At 49.9% G+C, this 17,105-nt stretch overlaps 1 protein-coding gene across 3 annotated transcripts in view; it reads left to right on the forward strand.

The window, feature by feature from the left end:
* Positions 1-17,105, forward strand: part of UBE2G2 (ubiquitin conjugating enzyme E2 G2) — a 48,740-nt gene that overhangs the window by 14,899 nt on the left and 16,736 nt on the right. For 2 of the 3 annotated variants that reach the window (XM_029068207.2, XM_029068209.2), the window contains exons 2-3: positions 12,788-12,823; positions 12,923-12,968. In XM_029068207.2, the coding sequence (XP_028924040.1) occupies positions 12,788-12,823; positions 12,923-12,968 (82 nt within the window). Of the gene's footprint in view, positions 1-54; positions 135-12,787; positions 12,824-12,922; positions 12,969-17,105 lie in introns of all 3 variants that reach the window. The other variant, XM_029068208.2, reaches the window with a different exon arrangement.

Consider the following 17,105-nt stretch of genomic DNA (forward strand, 5'->3'; position numbering starts at 1 on the left):
ATTAGAATCTTTGTTTATGGCGGTGGTGTAATTTCTCTTTTTCTTCGTAACCAGTGCCAGCAAACAGTGGCGATGGATCGTCTCTACTTTTATATGTCCGCATCTTTGGCCTGTCGGAACAATACATTACAAATGTAAGGAACCCGGCCGTGTTTCTGTTACTATTTGGGAGCGATCTTTTTAACCCCAGTTCGTAATAGTAATAATAATCATTTGTATGCGTGAATGGGTTGGCCAGGCAGGCCAATAATGACTCCATCAGGCTTTTCTCTGCGGGTTAGGATAAATACGGAATGAGAGCACGCTTTAAATGGGGCCGTTTCATTCGGAAGCTGATTTGAAGTCACGTATGCTGAAGAATCTCTGCTAAATACAAAAACTTAGGCATTCCGTTGGTCTTCATACATAGACTGTGAGCTCGTTGAGGGCAGGGGATGTGTCTATTGTTTTATTCTCCAAGCGCAGTGTTTTGCACACAGTGCTCGATAAAGAGGCAGAGGTCGTGGGTTCGAATCCCAGCGCTGCCACTTGTCAGCTGCCTGCCTGTGGGCAAGTCACTTCACTTCTCGGTGCCTCAGTTACCTCATCTGTAAAACGGGGATGAAGACCGCGAGCCTCACGTGGGGCAACCCGATTACCCTGTATCTCCCCCCGCGCTCAGAACGGTGCTCTGCACATAGTAAGCGCCTAACAGATACCGACGTTATTAAAGATGATCGCCATAGAAAATTGAATCCGTAGGCAGGGCCCGGGGGTGCCCCCACCTAGCTCTCCCTGAGCGTTTTCAGAATGTGGTGGGGGGAACATTAGATGAAAAGCCTGTTTGGGGAGAACCCCAGATAACCAAATGATCCACAGTCAGTCGGTCGTATTTATTGAGCACTTACTGTGTGCAGAACGCTACTAAGCACTCGAGAGGGTACAATATAACAAGAGACACACATTCCCTGCCCACATTGAGCTTGCAGTCTAGAGGCAGAGACAGTATAAATAAATAAGTTACGAATAGATACGTGAGTGCCGTGGTGCTGAGGAGGGGTGAATAAAATAAGGGCAATGCAGAAGAGAGTGGGAGAAGAGGAAAAGGCAGGCCTTCAATAAGACTCCGAAGGTGGGGAGAGTGATTATCTGTCGGATACGAAGATGGAGGGGGCTCCAGGCCAGAGGTAGGACGGGGTCAGCGATGAGATCGAGGTGCAGTGATCAGGTTGGCAGTAGAGGAGCAAAGTGAGCACCCGTAGATGAGAAGATCCTGGAGGATAGGATCTGTGACTACCAATTTTATGGCGTCCTCCCCAATGCTTAGTTCAGTGCTGTGCCCGTCGATGAATTGAGGGGCGGATAATGGAGGCCTCCCCCCTCCAGTTACTCCATCTTCTCCCCTTTTCGGGCATTTGATTTCAGGTATCTTTCTTTCTTTTCCTTTCCTTCCTTCCCTTCTTTCCCAGGTACTGTACTAAGCTGTGGGGGAGATGCGAGATAATCGGGTTTGGACCCAGTCTCCGTCCCACAGAGGACTCACGGTCTTAAGCCTGGCTCGGCGAGAAGAGCCCGGGCTCGGGAGTCAGAGGTCGTGGGTTTGAAACCCGGCTCTGCCCTCGTCAGCCGTGTGACCGCGGGCGAGTCACTTCGCTTCTCCGTGCCTCACTCGCCTCATCTGTAAAAGGGGGATGAAGACTGGGAGCCTCACGTGGGACAAGCGGATTCCCCCGTATCTACCCCAGCGCTTAGAACAGTGCTCTGCCCATAGTAAGCGCTTAACAAATACCAACGTGATTATTATTTTACAGATGAAGTAGCTGAGGCACAGAGAAGTCAAGTGACTCGCCACGCAGCAGACGTGGCGGATCTGGGATTAGAACCCGGGTCCTCCGACTTGCGTGCTCTTTTCTACCGGGCCCCGCTGCTCCTCCTATATGCCCCAGCGCTTAGAACGGTCCTCGCTTTCTCACTACAGCCCAGCTGGCTCAGTTCCCTCCTCTAATGGCAGCCCACTCACTGTACCTCCGCCTCACGGCCGACCTCTCGCCCACATCCTGCCTCTGGCCCGGCACTTCCTCCCCAGTCCTATCTGCCAGACGATCGCTCGCCCCGCCTTCGAACTCTTATTGAAAGCACGTCTTCAGGAGCCCTTCCGGGACTAAGCCCTCATTTCCTCTCTCCCGCTCCCTTCCGCGTTGCCCTCGCACTTGAATCTGCTCCCTTTCTCCCCCTTCTCCCGCAGCCCCACGACCCTTGCGCCCGTACCTGTAATTTATTTATTTATGTCATGGCTTCCCGGCTCATAATAATAACGTTGGCATTTGGGATTCATTCATTCAGTAGTATTTATCGAGCGCTTACTGTGTGCAGAGCACTGGACTGAGCGCTTGGAATGGACGAGTCGGCAACAGATGGCGACAGTCCCTGCCCCTGATGGGCTTACGGTCTAATCGGGGGAGACGGGCAGACGAGAACGATGGCAATAGAAAGAGTCGAGGGGAAGAACATCTCATAAAAACCGTGGCAACTAAATAGAATCAGGATGATGTACATCTCATTGAACAAAATAAGTTTGCTAAGTGCTCACTGTGTGTTCCGAGCGCTGGGGGTGGATACGAGGTGATCAGGTTGTCCCACGTGGGGCTCACAGCCTTCACCCCCATTTTGCAGAGGAGGTAACAGGCCCAGAGAAGTGAAGCGACTTGCCCAGGGTCACACAGCGGACAAGCGGCGGAACCGGGATTTGAACCCGTGATCTCTGACTCCCTAGCCCGGGCTCTTCCCACTGCGCCACGCTGCTGCTCTGTCAGCTGCTTGTGGACAGGGAGCGCGTGTCTGCCAACGCTGTTGTAGCGAACTCTGCCAAGCGCTTAGTACAGTGCTCTGCACCCAGTGAGCACTCTATGATTGATTCATATCTGTCATGTCTTTATTTATATTAATATCTGCCTCCCCTTCTAGGCCGCTGTGGGCAAGGGAACGTGCCTCCCAACTCTGGTAGATGGTACTCTCCCCAGCCCCTCGTACAGTGCTCTGCCCAGTGAGCCACTTGTCTGCTGTGTGACCTTGGCCAAGGCACTTCCCTCCTCTGTGCCTCAGTTAAATCATCTGTAACGTGGGGATCGCGACCGGGACCGTATCCAACCCCATTTGCTTGTACCCACCCCGGCGCTTAGTGATAATGTTGGGGTTTGTTCAGCGCTCACTATGTGCCGAGCACTGTTCTAAGCGCTGGGGTAGAAACAGGGTCATCAGGTTGTCCCACGTGAGGCGCACAGTCTTCACCCCCATTTTCCAGATGAGGTCACTGAGGCACAGAGAAGTGAAGTGACTTGGCCACGGTCACCCAGCTGACAAGGGGCAGAGCTGTGTGGCAGTCCATCGCCTAGCGCGGAGTAAGCGCTTAACAAATACCACGACTATTGACTGTTATTATCACCAGTGAGCGCTCGGTGACGATTGACACCTACGAAGCGCTTAACAAATGCCATTATTAGTATTCTAAATTGTGGAATTGAAAGTAGTAAAAAATAATAATAATGATGATGTTGGCATTTGTTAAGCGCTTCCCATGTGCAGAGCACCGTTCTAAGCGCTGGGGGAGATCCAGGGCCATCGGGTCGTCCCACGTGAGGCTCCCGGTTAATGCCCATTTTCCAGATGAGGGAACTGAGGCACAGAGAAGTGAAGTGACTTGCCCACAGTCACACAGCTGGCAAGCGGCAGAGCCGCGATCCCAATCAAGTTAATTCTCGTTACAAATACAGGAGGGGGACTAGTGGCAAGAGAAGTGGGAAAAACAGCATGGTAAATGATGGTGTTTGTTAATAGGTAATCATTTAACAATAAATTGTTAAATAATAGTTAATAATTTGGTAATTATAGTATCTGTTAAGCGCTTCCTATGTGCAGAGCACCGTTCTAAGCGCTGGGGGAGATACAGGGTGCCACGTGGGGCTCACGTTTTTTAATCCCCATCTTAGCAGAGCAGGGAACTGAGGCCCAGAGAAGTGAAGCGACTTGCTCGGGGTCACACGGCAGACAAGTGGCGGAGAGGGGATTAAAACAGCCCTGATCCTTCTACCCGACCAGTGTCCCCCCGTTATCCCCATGCCCGGGTGTCGTAGATTTGCGCCGGCGTACCGATTTACGCCTCATCCTTGGAACCGCGGCTGGTCCGTTGGGAGAATTCTGCAGCTGGACAGGTGAAATTGAGCCCGCCTCCCGGGACACCCGACCTGATGAAAGCTTCGAGACCCCAACCCCCGCGGTTGAGTAATCGCGTTACTATGAAAATTGCTATTTTGCAATTGCCCTTCCTCTCCCCAAACGGTGTATTTAGGGATGATTTTTAACCCGGGGATTAGTTCGTGAAACTCAGCACCTCTAGCCGAAGTGAAGGTAACCCGATCTAGGAAACTGAATCATTAAGCCTTTAAGCCCGAGAGAGGGGCGATGGTGGAATTAACGATCAAAACGACGACCTGCGACAACCGGATCGGTGAGTTCGTGGGCGAAGGGGAAAATAAGCGTTAAAACGTCCCCTGGACTCGGGTCTCTCCTTCGTGTTCGTTTCTACGGAGTCGCGGTTCGGGACTTTCCAAATAAGTGCCCGTTAAAGATAAATCCGTTTATTCATTGGATCGTATTTATTGAGCGCTTACTACTACTACTACTAATAAAGTTGGTATTTGTTAAGCGCTTACCGTGTGCCGAGCACCGTTCTAAGCGCTCCCACGCGGGGCTCACAGTCTTAATCCCCATTTTACAGAGGAGGTAACTGAGGCACCGAGAAGTGAAGTGACTTGCCCAAAGTCACCCGGCCGACAAGTGGCCGAGCGGGGATTCGAACCCGTGACCTCTGACTCCAAAGCCCGGGCTCTTTCCACTGAGCCACGCTGCTTCTCTGCGCTGCTCACGCTGCTGCTTACTGTGCGCAGAGCACTGTACTGAGCGTTTGGGGGGGGGGGGGGGGGTAGCCAAGGCAACGGACACGTGCCCTGCTACCAACGAGGTCACCGTGTTGGCTCAGAACGCGGCTTAATTTTGGTTACTGTTTCGAAAGAGAATCCCGAATTCCATTTTGCCGGTCAGCTTCGATCAGGGGCAGGAGTCTCCTAATTTCGTAGCCCGGTTTTCCAGCGATTGGAGCGCAAGTTGCATTTGAGAAGCAGCGCGGCTCAGTGGAAAGAGTCCGGGCTTGGGAGTCAGAGGTCATGGGTTCGAATCCCCTCTCTGCCACTTGGCAGCTGTGGGACTGTGGGCAAGTCACTTCTCGGTGCCTCAGACGACACCTCATCTGTCAAATGGGGATTAAGACTGCGAGCCCCACGTGGGACAACCCGATTCCCTCGTGTCTACCCCAACGCTTAGAACAGTGCTCGGCGCATAGTAAGCGCTTAACAGATACCGACATTATTATTATTATTATGGCTCCCGTACAAGAGCACGGAAGGTCAGAGAGGGAAAGCCGTACGTGGCCTCCACCCCATCGCCCCTTAACCGGATTCTGGAAGTTGGGGTGAGCAGGTCAGTCAGAGAAGCAGCGCGGCGCAGTGGAAAGAGCGCGGGCTTGGGGGTCAGAGGTCACGGGTTCTAATCCCGGCTCCGCCGCTAGTCAGCTGTGTGACCTTGGGCAAGTCACTTAACTTCTCCGTGCCCCGGTGACCTCATCTGTCAAATGGGGATTGAGACCGTGGGCCCCACGTGGGACAGGGGCTGTGTCCAACCTGATCTGCTTGTAATAATAATAATAACAACGTCGGTATTTGTTAAGCGCTTACTATGTGCCGAGCACTGTTCTAAGAGCTGGAGTAGATACAGGGTAATCAGGTTGTCCCACGTGAGGCTCACACTCTTAATCCCCGCTCTACAGACGAGGGAACCGAGGCACCGAGAAGTGAAGTGACTTGCCCACAGTCACACAGCCGACAGGTGGCGGAGCCGGGATTAGAACCCATGACCTCTGACTCCAGAGCCCATGCTCTTTCCACCGAGCCGCCTTAACGCGTCCGTGGTCCTCAGGTGAAACTCCCGATTTAAATTCAAACTCCAGGTGGGTCAGCTGTCGGAGTCTCAGCATTCTGGAAAGAGCCCATTTCTGTTCTTTCAGCAGACGCCCCGGGTGGAGGAGCAGGGTTAATCACTTGCTCAAATAAGCGAGACGTCATTTTTTAAAATGTTTTGTTCTGTTTGTGACTTGCCCTGTTCTGTTGACCTGTGATTGAGATCAAGTGAAATGTTGGACTGACTGAGTAAACTGGCCTTTATGAAAGCCACGACTACGGCAACTAGTTGCGAATCCCGTCCTTTTTGATTGACACCCTTCCAGAACATTAAATTCAGCTGGGTTTGGCGATCGTGTCGCTGAGAACAGCGGTTAGAACGGTGCTCTGCACATAGTAAGCGCTTAACAAATACCGACATTTAGTTAGCATTCTCCTTTTTGGGGAATAAATCCCGAGTAGCGTGAGAAATGACCGTATTTGTGAGGTCTCCCCCCCCCCCCCCCCCCGTTCCCTAGACTGTGAGCCCCACATGGGGCAGGGCCTGGGTCCAACCTGATGAACGTGTTATTCATTCCTTCAATAATATTTATTGAGCGCTTCCTATGTGCAGAGCACTGTACTGAGCGCTTGGAACGGACAAGCCGGCAACAGACAGAGACGGTCCCGGCCCTTTGACGGGCTCACGGTCCGATCGGGGGAGACGGACGGACGAGAACGATGGCAGTAGATAGAGACGAGGGGAAGAACATCTCATAAAAGCAGTGGCAGATAAATGGAATCAGGGTGATGGACATCTCCTCAAACAAAATAAATAGGGTGAGGAAGATATATAGAGTCGAGCGGACGAGTACGGTGCCGAGGGGTTGGGACGGGAGAGGGGGAGGAGCAGAGGGAAAGGGGGGAGAAGAGGGTTTAGCTGCGGAGAGGTGAAGGGGGTGTAGAGGGAGCGGAGGGAAAAAGAGGGGGCTCAGTCCGGGAAGGCCTCTCGGGGGAGGTGATCTTTAAGTAGGGATTTGAAGAGGGGAAGAGAATGAGTCTGGCGGAGGCGAGGAGGGAGGGCGTCCCGGGACCGCGGGAGGACGCGGCCCCGGGGGTCGACGGCGGGACGGGCGAGACCGGGGGACGGCGAGGAGGTGGGCGGCCGGGGAGCGGGGCGTGCGGGGTGTGGGCGGTGGAAAGAGAGAAGGGAGGAGAGGTAGGAAGGGGCGAGGGGATGGAGAGCCTTGAAGCGTATCTACCCAAGTGCTCAGAACAGCGCTTGGCACGTTAGTAAGCATCTAAGAAGTGCCGCGATCAAGTAGATCGTGTTTTCTCAGCGTCGGTTCGATGACTTTGTTTACCTTTTTCTCCTTGGAGTTGATTTAAGCAAATACCTTTGTGATGTATATTTTATTTAATAATTCAGAGGGAGAGGGAGCATCTCCTAGAAATAATTCAGAAACCATCCGTCCCCTTTGCGAGATGAAAAGAAGATGGTCTTTATTGCCCAGTAGATGTCACTGCCGAATAAATCATCGTTGCGCTGGCGGGCCGGGAACTCGATTCCAACCGCCTCCCTATTTATTCCCTTTTCTCCCCGAAGCTCCGCTTATAAAAAGTTCATACTAAAGCGGTGCTTCCCAGCCTCTTCCGACCGGCAGCACTCTGCGTTTCCACGGGCCCCCTTCTCCCACCGGGTAGTGAAGCGGGGTTAGGAAGCCGATTTTTTAAAAGCGACCGATTGTGAATTCCTCTGAAATGTAATTTCAGTTCAAAGGGGAAGCGTACGTTGTCTGGTGACGGTAAATTTGAAAGTAGAGAATTAGATTACTGGACAGTAGTGTCTGCTGACCTGAAGCCCGTCAGTTCTGCGACAAGTAATGACCATCGCCTTGATCTTAATTCAGTTCTGTGAGACATACATAGGAAGCTGAGGAAATTCCCAGGTTACTTTTAGCTAAAAACATTTAACAGTTTCTCAGCCGAATCGGCTCATCCTGTACTTTAGGAGCCCCTTAGGACGTCGGACCGGAGCCCCCGAAATATCAAGAGGCTGGAGAAGCAGCGTGTCCCAGCGGAAAGGGCACAGGCCTGGGAGTCCGATCCCAGCCCTGTTTCCTGCTTTGCGACCTTGGACGAGTCACTTCACTTCCTCTGGGCCTCAGTTTCCTCATCCGGAAAATGGGGATTCAGGCCCCGTTCCCCCTCCTACTTAGACTGCGAATCCCACGTGGGACAGGGAACGCGTCTGACCTATTAAGTGGTCAGCACTTAATACAATAATCATAATCAATGTGATAACTGCGGAAAGACCGTGGTATAAAAGACCCTGCCCCTCACTCAGAAATGATTAAAAAAAAAAAAGACATCCCAGTGCAAGGAAGAGGCAAAGAGCCTCTGCCTTTCATTTCCCCAGCCAGCAACTTTCGACTGCCGCCGACTGGGACCCGCTTTCCTCTCTCGCTCCTTGTTCCGTCCCGGAGCCGAGCAGGGGCCTGGTTTGGGGGATAAGGTGTGTGAAGGCTGGGGGCGGAGCGAGAACCCGAAGAGATCCTCTAGACTGGGAGCCTCTTCTCTAGACAAGCATCTTTTGGGCAGGGAACGTGACTACCGGACTCTGTTGTCCTCTCCCAAGCGCTCAGTACAGCACTCTGCACACAGTAAGCGCTCAATAAATATCACGGATCGAGGAGCCGGCATCACTGATGGGGGACTTGTGATTTAGCCTAGCCACTGTAATAACAATAATAATGTTGGTATTTGTTAAGCGCTTCCTAGGTGCAGAGCGCTGTTCTAAGCGCTGGGGGAGATACAGGGTCATCAGGTTGTGCCACGTGAGGCTCACAGTCTTAATGTGACAGATGAGGTAACAGGCACAGAGAAGTGAAGTGACCCGCCCACAGTCACACCGCTGACAAGTGGCAGAGCCGGGATTTGAACCCGTGACCTCTGACTCCCGTGCCCGGACTCTTTCCACTGAGCCACGCTGCTTCTTTAAAGCTGGGTTTCCATGAAAGAGCAGCCCCTGAAATCCGGAGTGGCGAAGGGGACCGTCGTGACTGTTGGCATCTCTTTAGAAACACAATTAGAGAAACTGCATGACCTAGTGGATAGAGCCCGGGCCTGGGAGTCAGCGGCCTTGGGTTCTAATCCCGGCCCTGCCACCTCTCTGATCTGCGACTGCGGGTGACACACCTCACTTCTGTGTGCCTCAGTTTCCTCATCCGTAAAAAGGGGATTCCATATCTATTCTTCCCCCTACTTAGACTCTGAGTCAGGTGTGGGACAGGGATTGTGTCTGACCTAAAAATCTTTTATCCTCCCCAGCGCCTAACGGTAAGGACTTAAGAAATACCACCGTTGCGCTTAATATCGTTATTATTGTGCCATGGGATGGGGGAATCAGGAAAAGCGAAAACAAGAATCTAACATATCCGTTTACATAGATAGCCACGCTGTGGTCTTTCTCCATCTATGGGACTTTTTAAATTTAGCAAAACTCTATGTACTAATCTGTTTTACATGAAGCACAGTAGCCTCAGTTCTGCAACGACCTGCGACAGGTGAATCCAGCGTATTAGCTGAGTGGAAGTGGCGCAGGCCCGGGAGTCAGAGGACCTGATTTTTGATCCCAGCCCTGCCACTCGTCTGCTGTGTGACTTTGGGGCAAGTCATTTAACTTTCCTGGGCCTCAGTTTCCTCTACCGTAAAATGGGGATTCGATACCTTTTTACCCTTTTACTTAGCTTGTGAGCCCCCTGTGGGACAGGGATTGTGTCCGACCTAATTAACTTGAAATATGATAATAATTATTAGTCAAATGGTTATGCCTTTGAGTCCACGGGTGCAGTCATGAGATACGCATACGCAGATTTGTGTATTATATGTTAAAAGTAAGTTTATTCGAGGGAAGCCCTTTCCACTAACACCTGCGGGCGGGCGGTCCACAGGTACGTTGAAGCTGGTGGCTGATTCTACCCCTGGAAGATGTCCTGGAAAATATTCTGGTTTGTTGGGTTCTCTAAGCAACAGAATCCACCCGGCTCCCGTATAATTTCCTGTGGACTCCTGGCAGGTTTCTAAGGTAGCTAAATTTGCCCTAATACCCTGCCTGGGAACTATCTAGAGACCGCCTGATATTTGCTACTCTTCTTCTTCCTGTCAACGAGACCCGCCTAGTTTTTATATTTTTGCGTTGCCCCCGAGTAAAAGCATCACAAGTCCTTCTGTATTCTGAAAGTTTGTATTTGTGATCCACAGTATTTATCACAGGAAGGTTTTCCATTTTGTCGAGCACTTGCGCATGAGAGGGTAGAGTATAACAGAGTTGGTAGACATGTTCCCTGCCCACATCGAGCTTACAGTCTAGAGGGTGATACGGACATCAGTATCCGTAAATAAATTGCAGAGAGGTACATAAGTGCTGTGGGACTGAGGGTGGGGGGCAAATCCAGGCGCGAGGGTGACACAGAAGGGAGTGGGAGAAGAGGAAATTAGGCCCTAATCAGGGCAGGCCTCTTGGAGGAGGTGTCCTTTCAATCGGGCTTTGAAGGTGGGGAGAGGGATTGTCATCTGTGAAGAGGAAGGGCATTCCAGGCCAGAGGCAGGAAGTGAGCAAGGGGATCAGTGGCGAGATAGGTGAAATCGAGCACCGAAAAGCAGCCTGACCTAGTGGATAGAGCATGGGCCTGGGAGTCGGAAGGATGTGGGTTCTAATCCTGGCTCCCCTCGTCTGCTGTGCGACCTGGGACAAGCTACTTAACTTCTCTGCTCCTCACTTACCTCATCTATAAAATGGGGATTCAGGCTGTGAGCCCCAAGTGGGACGTGGACTGCGTCCAAACGTATTATCTTATATCTACCCCGGCGCTTAGTAGTGCCTGGCGCGTTATAAACACTTAACAGATACCATTAAAAAAAGAGAGTGAGCAGGTTGGCATTAGAGGAACAAAGTGTGCAAGCTGGATTATAGTAGGAAATCAGGGAGCACTAAAGTCATTTAGTGCTTTAAAGCCAATAGGAGGGAGTTTCTATTCGATTTGGAGGTGGATGGGCAACCACAGGAGATTCTTGAAGAGTGGGGGCCTTGGATTGAATAGTTTTCTAGGAAAATGATGTGGGCAGCAGAGGAAAGTATGGACCGGAGTGGGGAGAGACGGGAGGCAGGGAGGTCAGCAGTGCGGGATAGATGATTGCTTGGATCAACACGGTACAGGCACAGACCCGAAAGAATCAGCTCTCCATTGACAACTAGACACACTTCTCTAAGGTTTGCCCACCGACGGGGAGATTTATATTAATATCTGTCTGCCTCTCTAGGCCGTAAGCTCCTTGTGGGCAGAGAACATGTCTGCTGACTCTTGCATTGCATTTTCCCAGTGTTCTGCACATAGTCAGTACTTAATAAAACCACTGGGGATTATGATGGTTACATGACGTCCAGGTAGTGTTTTGCAATGCGGTGCTGTCTCTTGAAAATGTCACTGTGTTAAAATGCTAAGTGGAAGATTGCACCTGAAAGTTTCCCTTTTAAATTCAAGGTCTTTTATCGTTTTAAGCTTGTTAATAATGTTGGTGTTTGGTAAGCGCTTACTATGTGCAGAGCACTGTTCTAAGCGCTGGGGGAGATACAGGGTCATCAGGTTGTCCCACGTGAGACTCACAGTTAATCCCCATTTTACAGATGAGGTCACTGAGGCACAGAGAAGTGAAGTGACTTGCCCGCAGTCACCCAGCTGCCGGGCGGCAGAGCCGGGAGTCGAACCCATGACCTCTGACCCCCAAGCCCGGGCTCTTTCCACTGAGCCACGCTGCTTCCATTGATTATATAGTGACTGACTCTTTTCATGAGCTCTGGGAAAAGGACTTCAAGTTGTTGGGATGAAACGGGACTGACAGCATCTTCGGCGTGTTCAGAAATCCCTTACTCATTCAATAGTATTTATTGAGCGCTTACTATGTGCAGAGCACTGTACTAAGCGCTTGGGATGAACGAGTCGGCAACAGATAGAGACGGTCCCTGCCCTTTGACGGGCTTACGGTCTAATCGAATGTCTCCGAATGTCTATGTCTCCTTACTCCGAATGTCTATGTTACCGGCACAGTTGATTTATTCCACAATAGAAAATTGATATAACTGTCCTTTGTGTTTAAGGATGCTGTTGTTGAAGGGGAAGTTTCATATGGTTGAAGCACAATCTAGTCCCAAAAATGTAGTAAAGTACTTTTTCTCGCCTGTAAGCTAGTCTCTGCAAATACATTACTTGTTTGTATATTCGGGGGGAGCGCCATGGTCTAGTGGGACAACCTGATTATCCGAATGCTTGATTTTCAGTAACTCAAATCAAGAGTCCGATGGGCACCAGATGATGACTGGGCGGGAGATCTTTCAACCCCCCCAAACTGGAAAGGAAAACTTTTTTTTTTTTAAAGTTTTTTAATAGAACTTTTTTTATTTGTTAAGCACTTACTCTGTGCCAGGCACTGTCCTAGGCCCTGGGGTGGATTGCAGGGACAGTCCGTATCCCAGGTAGGGCTCACAGTCCTGATCCCCATTTTTCAGATGCGGCAACTGAAGCATAGAGAACTTAAATGACTTGCCCAAGGTCACACAGCTGACAAGTGGCGGAGCTGGAATTAGAACCCAGCTCTTCCGACTGTCAGGTCCATGCTCTTTCCACGAGGCCACTCTGCTTCTCTGTGCAAACCAAGTGTCACTTTTGAAGGTTTTCCAAAGAATAAACTGGAGAAACCTGCTTTGGTTGTCTTGTGGATTAGAAGCAGAATCACTGACTGTGTTTTTCTTTTCAATTTTATAGAATTGACCCTGAATCCACCAGAAGGAATAGTGGCAGGTAAAGTCCTGAAGACAGAATTCTCAGAATCTTTGCTTGACTGGCGAAATTGCTAGCAGAGTAATGTTGTGGACTCCTTTTTTTTTTTCCTTTCTGCAGGTCCTATGAATGAAGAAAATTTCTTTGAATGGGAAGCCTTGATCATGTGAGTTGCGTTCTGTTTTAATTTTGAAACCCTCCCTGGCGTACTTCGGTTTCTGACATTTATTTCAACAGAAGGATTCAGGACTTAGAAGTCTAAACCAGAAAGTAGAACTGTGAGTTGTGTTTTGCTCAGTCTTTCGATGGGAGAGTTCTTTCCTCTAAAATTCCACTGGATAGAGCGGAGAGTTGCTCCGTATTCCCGACCCGCCGAAAGGTTTCATCGAGGGCTCCCCTGGGTATTGGACTTGCTGTGGCCCTTGGCATTCCTGCAGCCAGGCTGGAGATGAGCTGGCAGGGTGGAAACCCTGTGCCCCTCCGGCCGTCGAATCCCCGTGACTGGGACTCCAGCACCCCCTGCTCCCTCGTGCCCACCGGTCTCTAGTGTGGTGAGCGGGAAGAATAGACACAAAAGAACTGGAAAAGCGGGAAGTGGAAAGAAAAGGGGAACCAGATCACTGAAAAGACAGGAAGAGGAACAGACAGGGCACAGGAAATAAGTGACGGGCCGGGGGCGGGGGGGGCGAGATGCAGAGAAGTGTGCGGGTGGGAGACCGAAAATCTGTTCCGGAACTGGAGAGGGGCACGGCGTCGGGGGAAGGCAGAGAGGAAACCTGGAGTGGTTGGGAAAGGAGAACGAGGAGAGACAGAGATGTTAACTAGCCGGACTAGCCCAGAGGAGGAGTAACACCAGCAGCTATATGTTTACCCATCACTGGTTTGAGAAATTCCATACTAGGGGGGCCTGGTTGGGACAGGTGCTTTTGCCTAAAATCTCCTCATAATTCATGCTGATTTTCCAGCCTGTGGATTGTCAAGGCTCTTTAGTTTTCCTCTCCTTCTGCCTGGAACCTTTGGCCGTGAGCATCTCTTCCAAAAGGCGGCTGGGAAGAGAATAAATCAGTAGGATTTCTCAAGCTTATACTGTGCGTGGAGTACGCGTTACAGTTCCCGTCCGTGGAGGACTTAAAGTCTCCCAGAGGAGCTAAAGGAGCTAAAAGCTCAATAAGTACATTTTGAGGAACTTGGGGAAATGATTGGAGGAGGAGGAGGAAGTTGCAGCTCTTCCAGGAAAATGTATTTTGGAGCTTTTCTGTAGAGTTTAACAATCCCTGCCCACCTTTTAGACAGATGAGTCCCATAGAAGAGTGTCCTGGGAAAAGGCAAGGTGATTGACAGATGACTGTGGGACGAAGGAGACTGTGAGCTGATTTCCCAGAACAGAGTGGGGAAGGAGGAGGAGGAGGAAGAGGAGGACAGGGCAAGGCAAGTGAGGAAATACAGGCCAGGTGGGTACAGATCTTGAAAACAGAGAATGAGGCTCAGTCAATCAAACAGTGGTGTTTAGTGAGCACTTACTATGTGCAGAGCACTGTACTAAGCGCTTGGGAGAATATAGCGGAACAGACACATTCACTGATGCCACTATGGGACCCTAAGAAGGGGAGGAGGATAGTATTATCCTAAAGCTTTGGAAGCCGAATTAGGGGTCTCCCTGAAGTTTGTTTGCATCCGTCCTCAGCCCTTCAACGTTTATTGCTCTTTAGACAGATGCTATCATTTGCGTCTGTCTCCTCAGTTCGATTTTAAAGCATCTCAAGGTCAAAGTCCATGCCTTCTGTTTTTATTGTACCCTCCCAAACACTCTGTACGATGCTGTATACCCAGGAGGCACTCAATTCATCCCAAATATTGATTGATTTCTCTTTCCCTCAGCCCATGTCATCTGTTGTCTTAGGAAAATGTTCCAGTGTACCCGTCAGCCCAGGGCTTTTTCCACCACGGTGTTTTCCATCGAGATATTTTCTGCAAGATGATTTCAAACTGGCTGGTCCAGTTTTTGTGGGTTTTTTTAAATGGTATTTCTTAAGTGCGTACTCTGGGCCAGGCACTCTACTAAGCCCCGGGGTAGATACAAGCTAAACATGTTGGACACAGTTCATGTCCCACATGGGGCTCAAGGTCTTAATCCCCATTTTACAGATGAGGTAACTGAGGCTCCAAGAAGTGAAGGGAAGCCCACGGTCACACAGCAGACGTGCGGCCGAGCCGGGATCGGAATCCCGGTCCTTCTGACTCCCAGGCCCGGGCTCCATCCACTAGGCCACGCTGCTTCTCAGTCTTCCGAAGGATAATTCTGTTTTTGCCACCAGACCTCATTACTGGAATTGAAATTGACAGGTTGTCACCCGGCAGACCAAAAAGCCAGGCAGAGAGTTAAAATATGAAAGGAGCCTCCAAGTGCCAAGACCCAAGTTACCTTGTGCAAGACTCTGCACCTAGAAGTCCACAGATAAAGATTAGCGCTTAGTACAGTGCTGTGCGTGTAGTAAGGGCTCAGTAAATAACACTGACTATTCTGAAGATGTCGGCTAATCTAAAGCAGAACTGTTTGGAAGCATCAGTTGCTGTTAAAAGGACCAGTTTAACCCACTGAGGTGATTTTTTAAAAAAATTGGCTAGACTGGTGTCTAGATAAAGATTACTAATTTAAGATAAACATTACGGAATTAAATCAATATTTTAAAAGCCCGCCTTGAAAAGTCATTAGATCTATTTTAAGGCGAAAGACTTTTAATGCTTGCGTCCTTACGGAATTCCCCTCCTTCGGGATCTGGTCCACTTGTGGTTTTTGGTCCTCTTCCAGCGGCTTTCACAAATGCGAAGCATTTACAGATGCACTTCAAACAACCATTAGACAATTAACTGCTCTCTCGTCGATTTGTTTTCCCCCTGCTGTTCTGGCCCGACACCTGTTTGCTTTTCACCTCTGGGTCAGTGGGTTTTACTTTTCTCTCCTTTTTTGTTTTCTCTGTAATGGTGATCAGTATCTCTTTAGCGCGTATCCTAAAGAGTCTCATAACAGTGATTATAAGATTGCATCCTACCAGTAAATCGTTTTCCACCTTTAGATGTGGAGTTGAGGTTGGAAGAGTCTTTGTGAAAGAAGAATCCATAACGTCTGAATATTTCTGGGGGTACAATCTCCATTTGGGGTGGTCTCCATCCTAGAGGCAGATCCCATGACGACATAGTTATGAGTAGATGAAACTGAGGGATTCAGAGGGGCCAGCTTGAAGGTAATTTCCTTCTTTTAATGATTAATTCGAACCTGAACAGAGAGTGAAATCAAGAACAAGAGTTTTTTGAGTCCAGAATCTGGACTGTGTCATATAAGATGTGATACGGCTGCAGAGATGTCATCCTTTGAGTGAAACATAAATGAACTTTGTATCTTTTGGAGTTTTTGTATACCTCACGCAGCAGAGAAAACCATGAAGCAAATATGAATTCTGCACTCGTGATAGCCTTTTGGAAAAGCATAGACAACCAAACAGAAGGAATCGTAATTTTGTCGCCATATAAAGTCAGGTTATGCTTACCCCTCCCTTCAGATAGAATTATTTTTTTCTATATGGTATTCGTTAAGCACGGATACCGTGTGCCAGGCAGTGAACTAAGCACTGTGATAGATGCAAGCTAATCTCGTTGGACACAGTCCCTATCCCACGTGGCGTGCCTGAAATGAGTCTGAAATAATAGTGTTGGTATTTGTTAAGCGCTTACTCTGTGCAGAGCACTGTTCTAAGCTCTGGGGTGGACACAGGGTAATCAGGTTGTCCCACGTGGGGCTCACAGCCTTCACCCCCATTTTACAGATGAGGTAACTGAGGCCCAGAAAAGTGAAGTGACTTGCCCACGGTCACACAGCTGCCAAGTGGCCGAGCCGGGATTCGAACCCATGACCTCTGACTCCCAAGCCCGGGCCCTTTCCACTGAGCCACAGCTGCTTCCCAGCGAGGAAGTGATCCCGAAACGATCGGGACCCCTCACGTCTGGAAAAGTGAAAGCTAAGAGGTGACAGGTTTGTAGTCCCGGCTCTGCCGCTTGTCAGCTGTGTGACTGTGGGCAAGTCACTTACCTTCTCTGCGCCTCAGTGACCTCATCTGTAAAATGGGGATGAAGACTGTGAGCCCCACGTGGGACAACCTGATTCCCCCGTATCTCCCCCAGTGCTGAGAACAGGGCCTGGCACATAGTAAGCGCTTAACAAATACCAACATTGTTATTAGTCCCTAAATCGTAAAGAGTGGGGACGAGGAAAACATGAAATTGTTGTTGACAAGAAAAGCATGAAAAT

The sequence above is a fragment of the Ornithorhynchus anatinus genome, chromosome 7 (genome assembly GCF_004115215.2).
Source record: "Ornithorhynchus anatinus isolate Pmale09 chromosome 7, mOrnAna1.pri.v4, whole genome shotgun sequence".
Taxonomy (NCBI): domain Eukaryota; kingdom Metazoa; phylum Chordata; class Mammalia; order Monotremata; family Ornithorhynchidae; genus Ornithorhynchus; species Ornithorhynchus anatinus.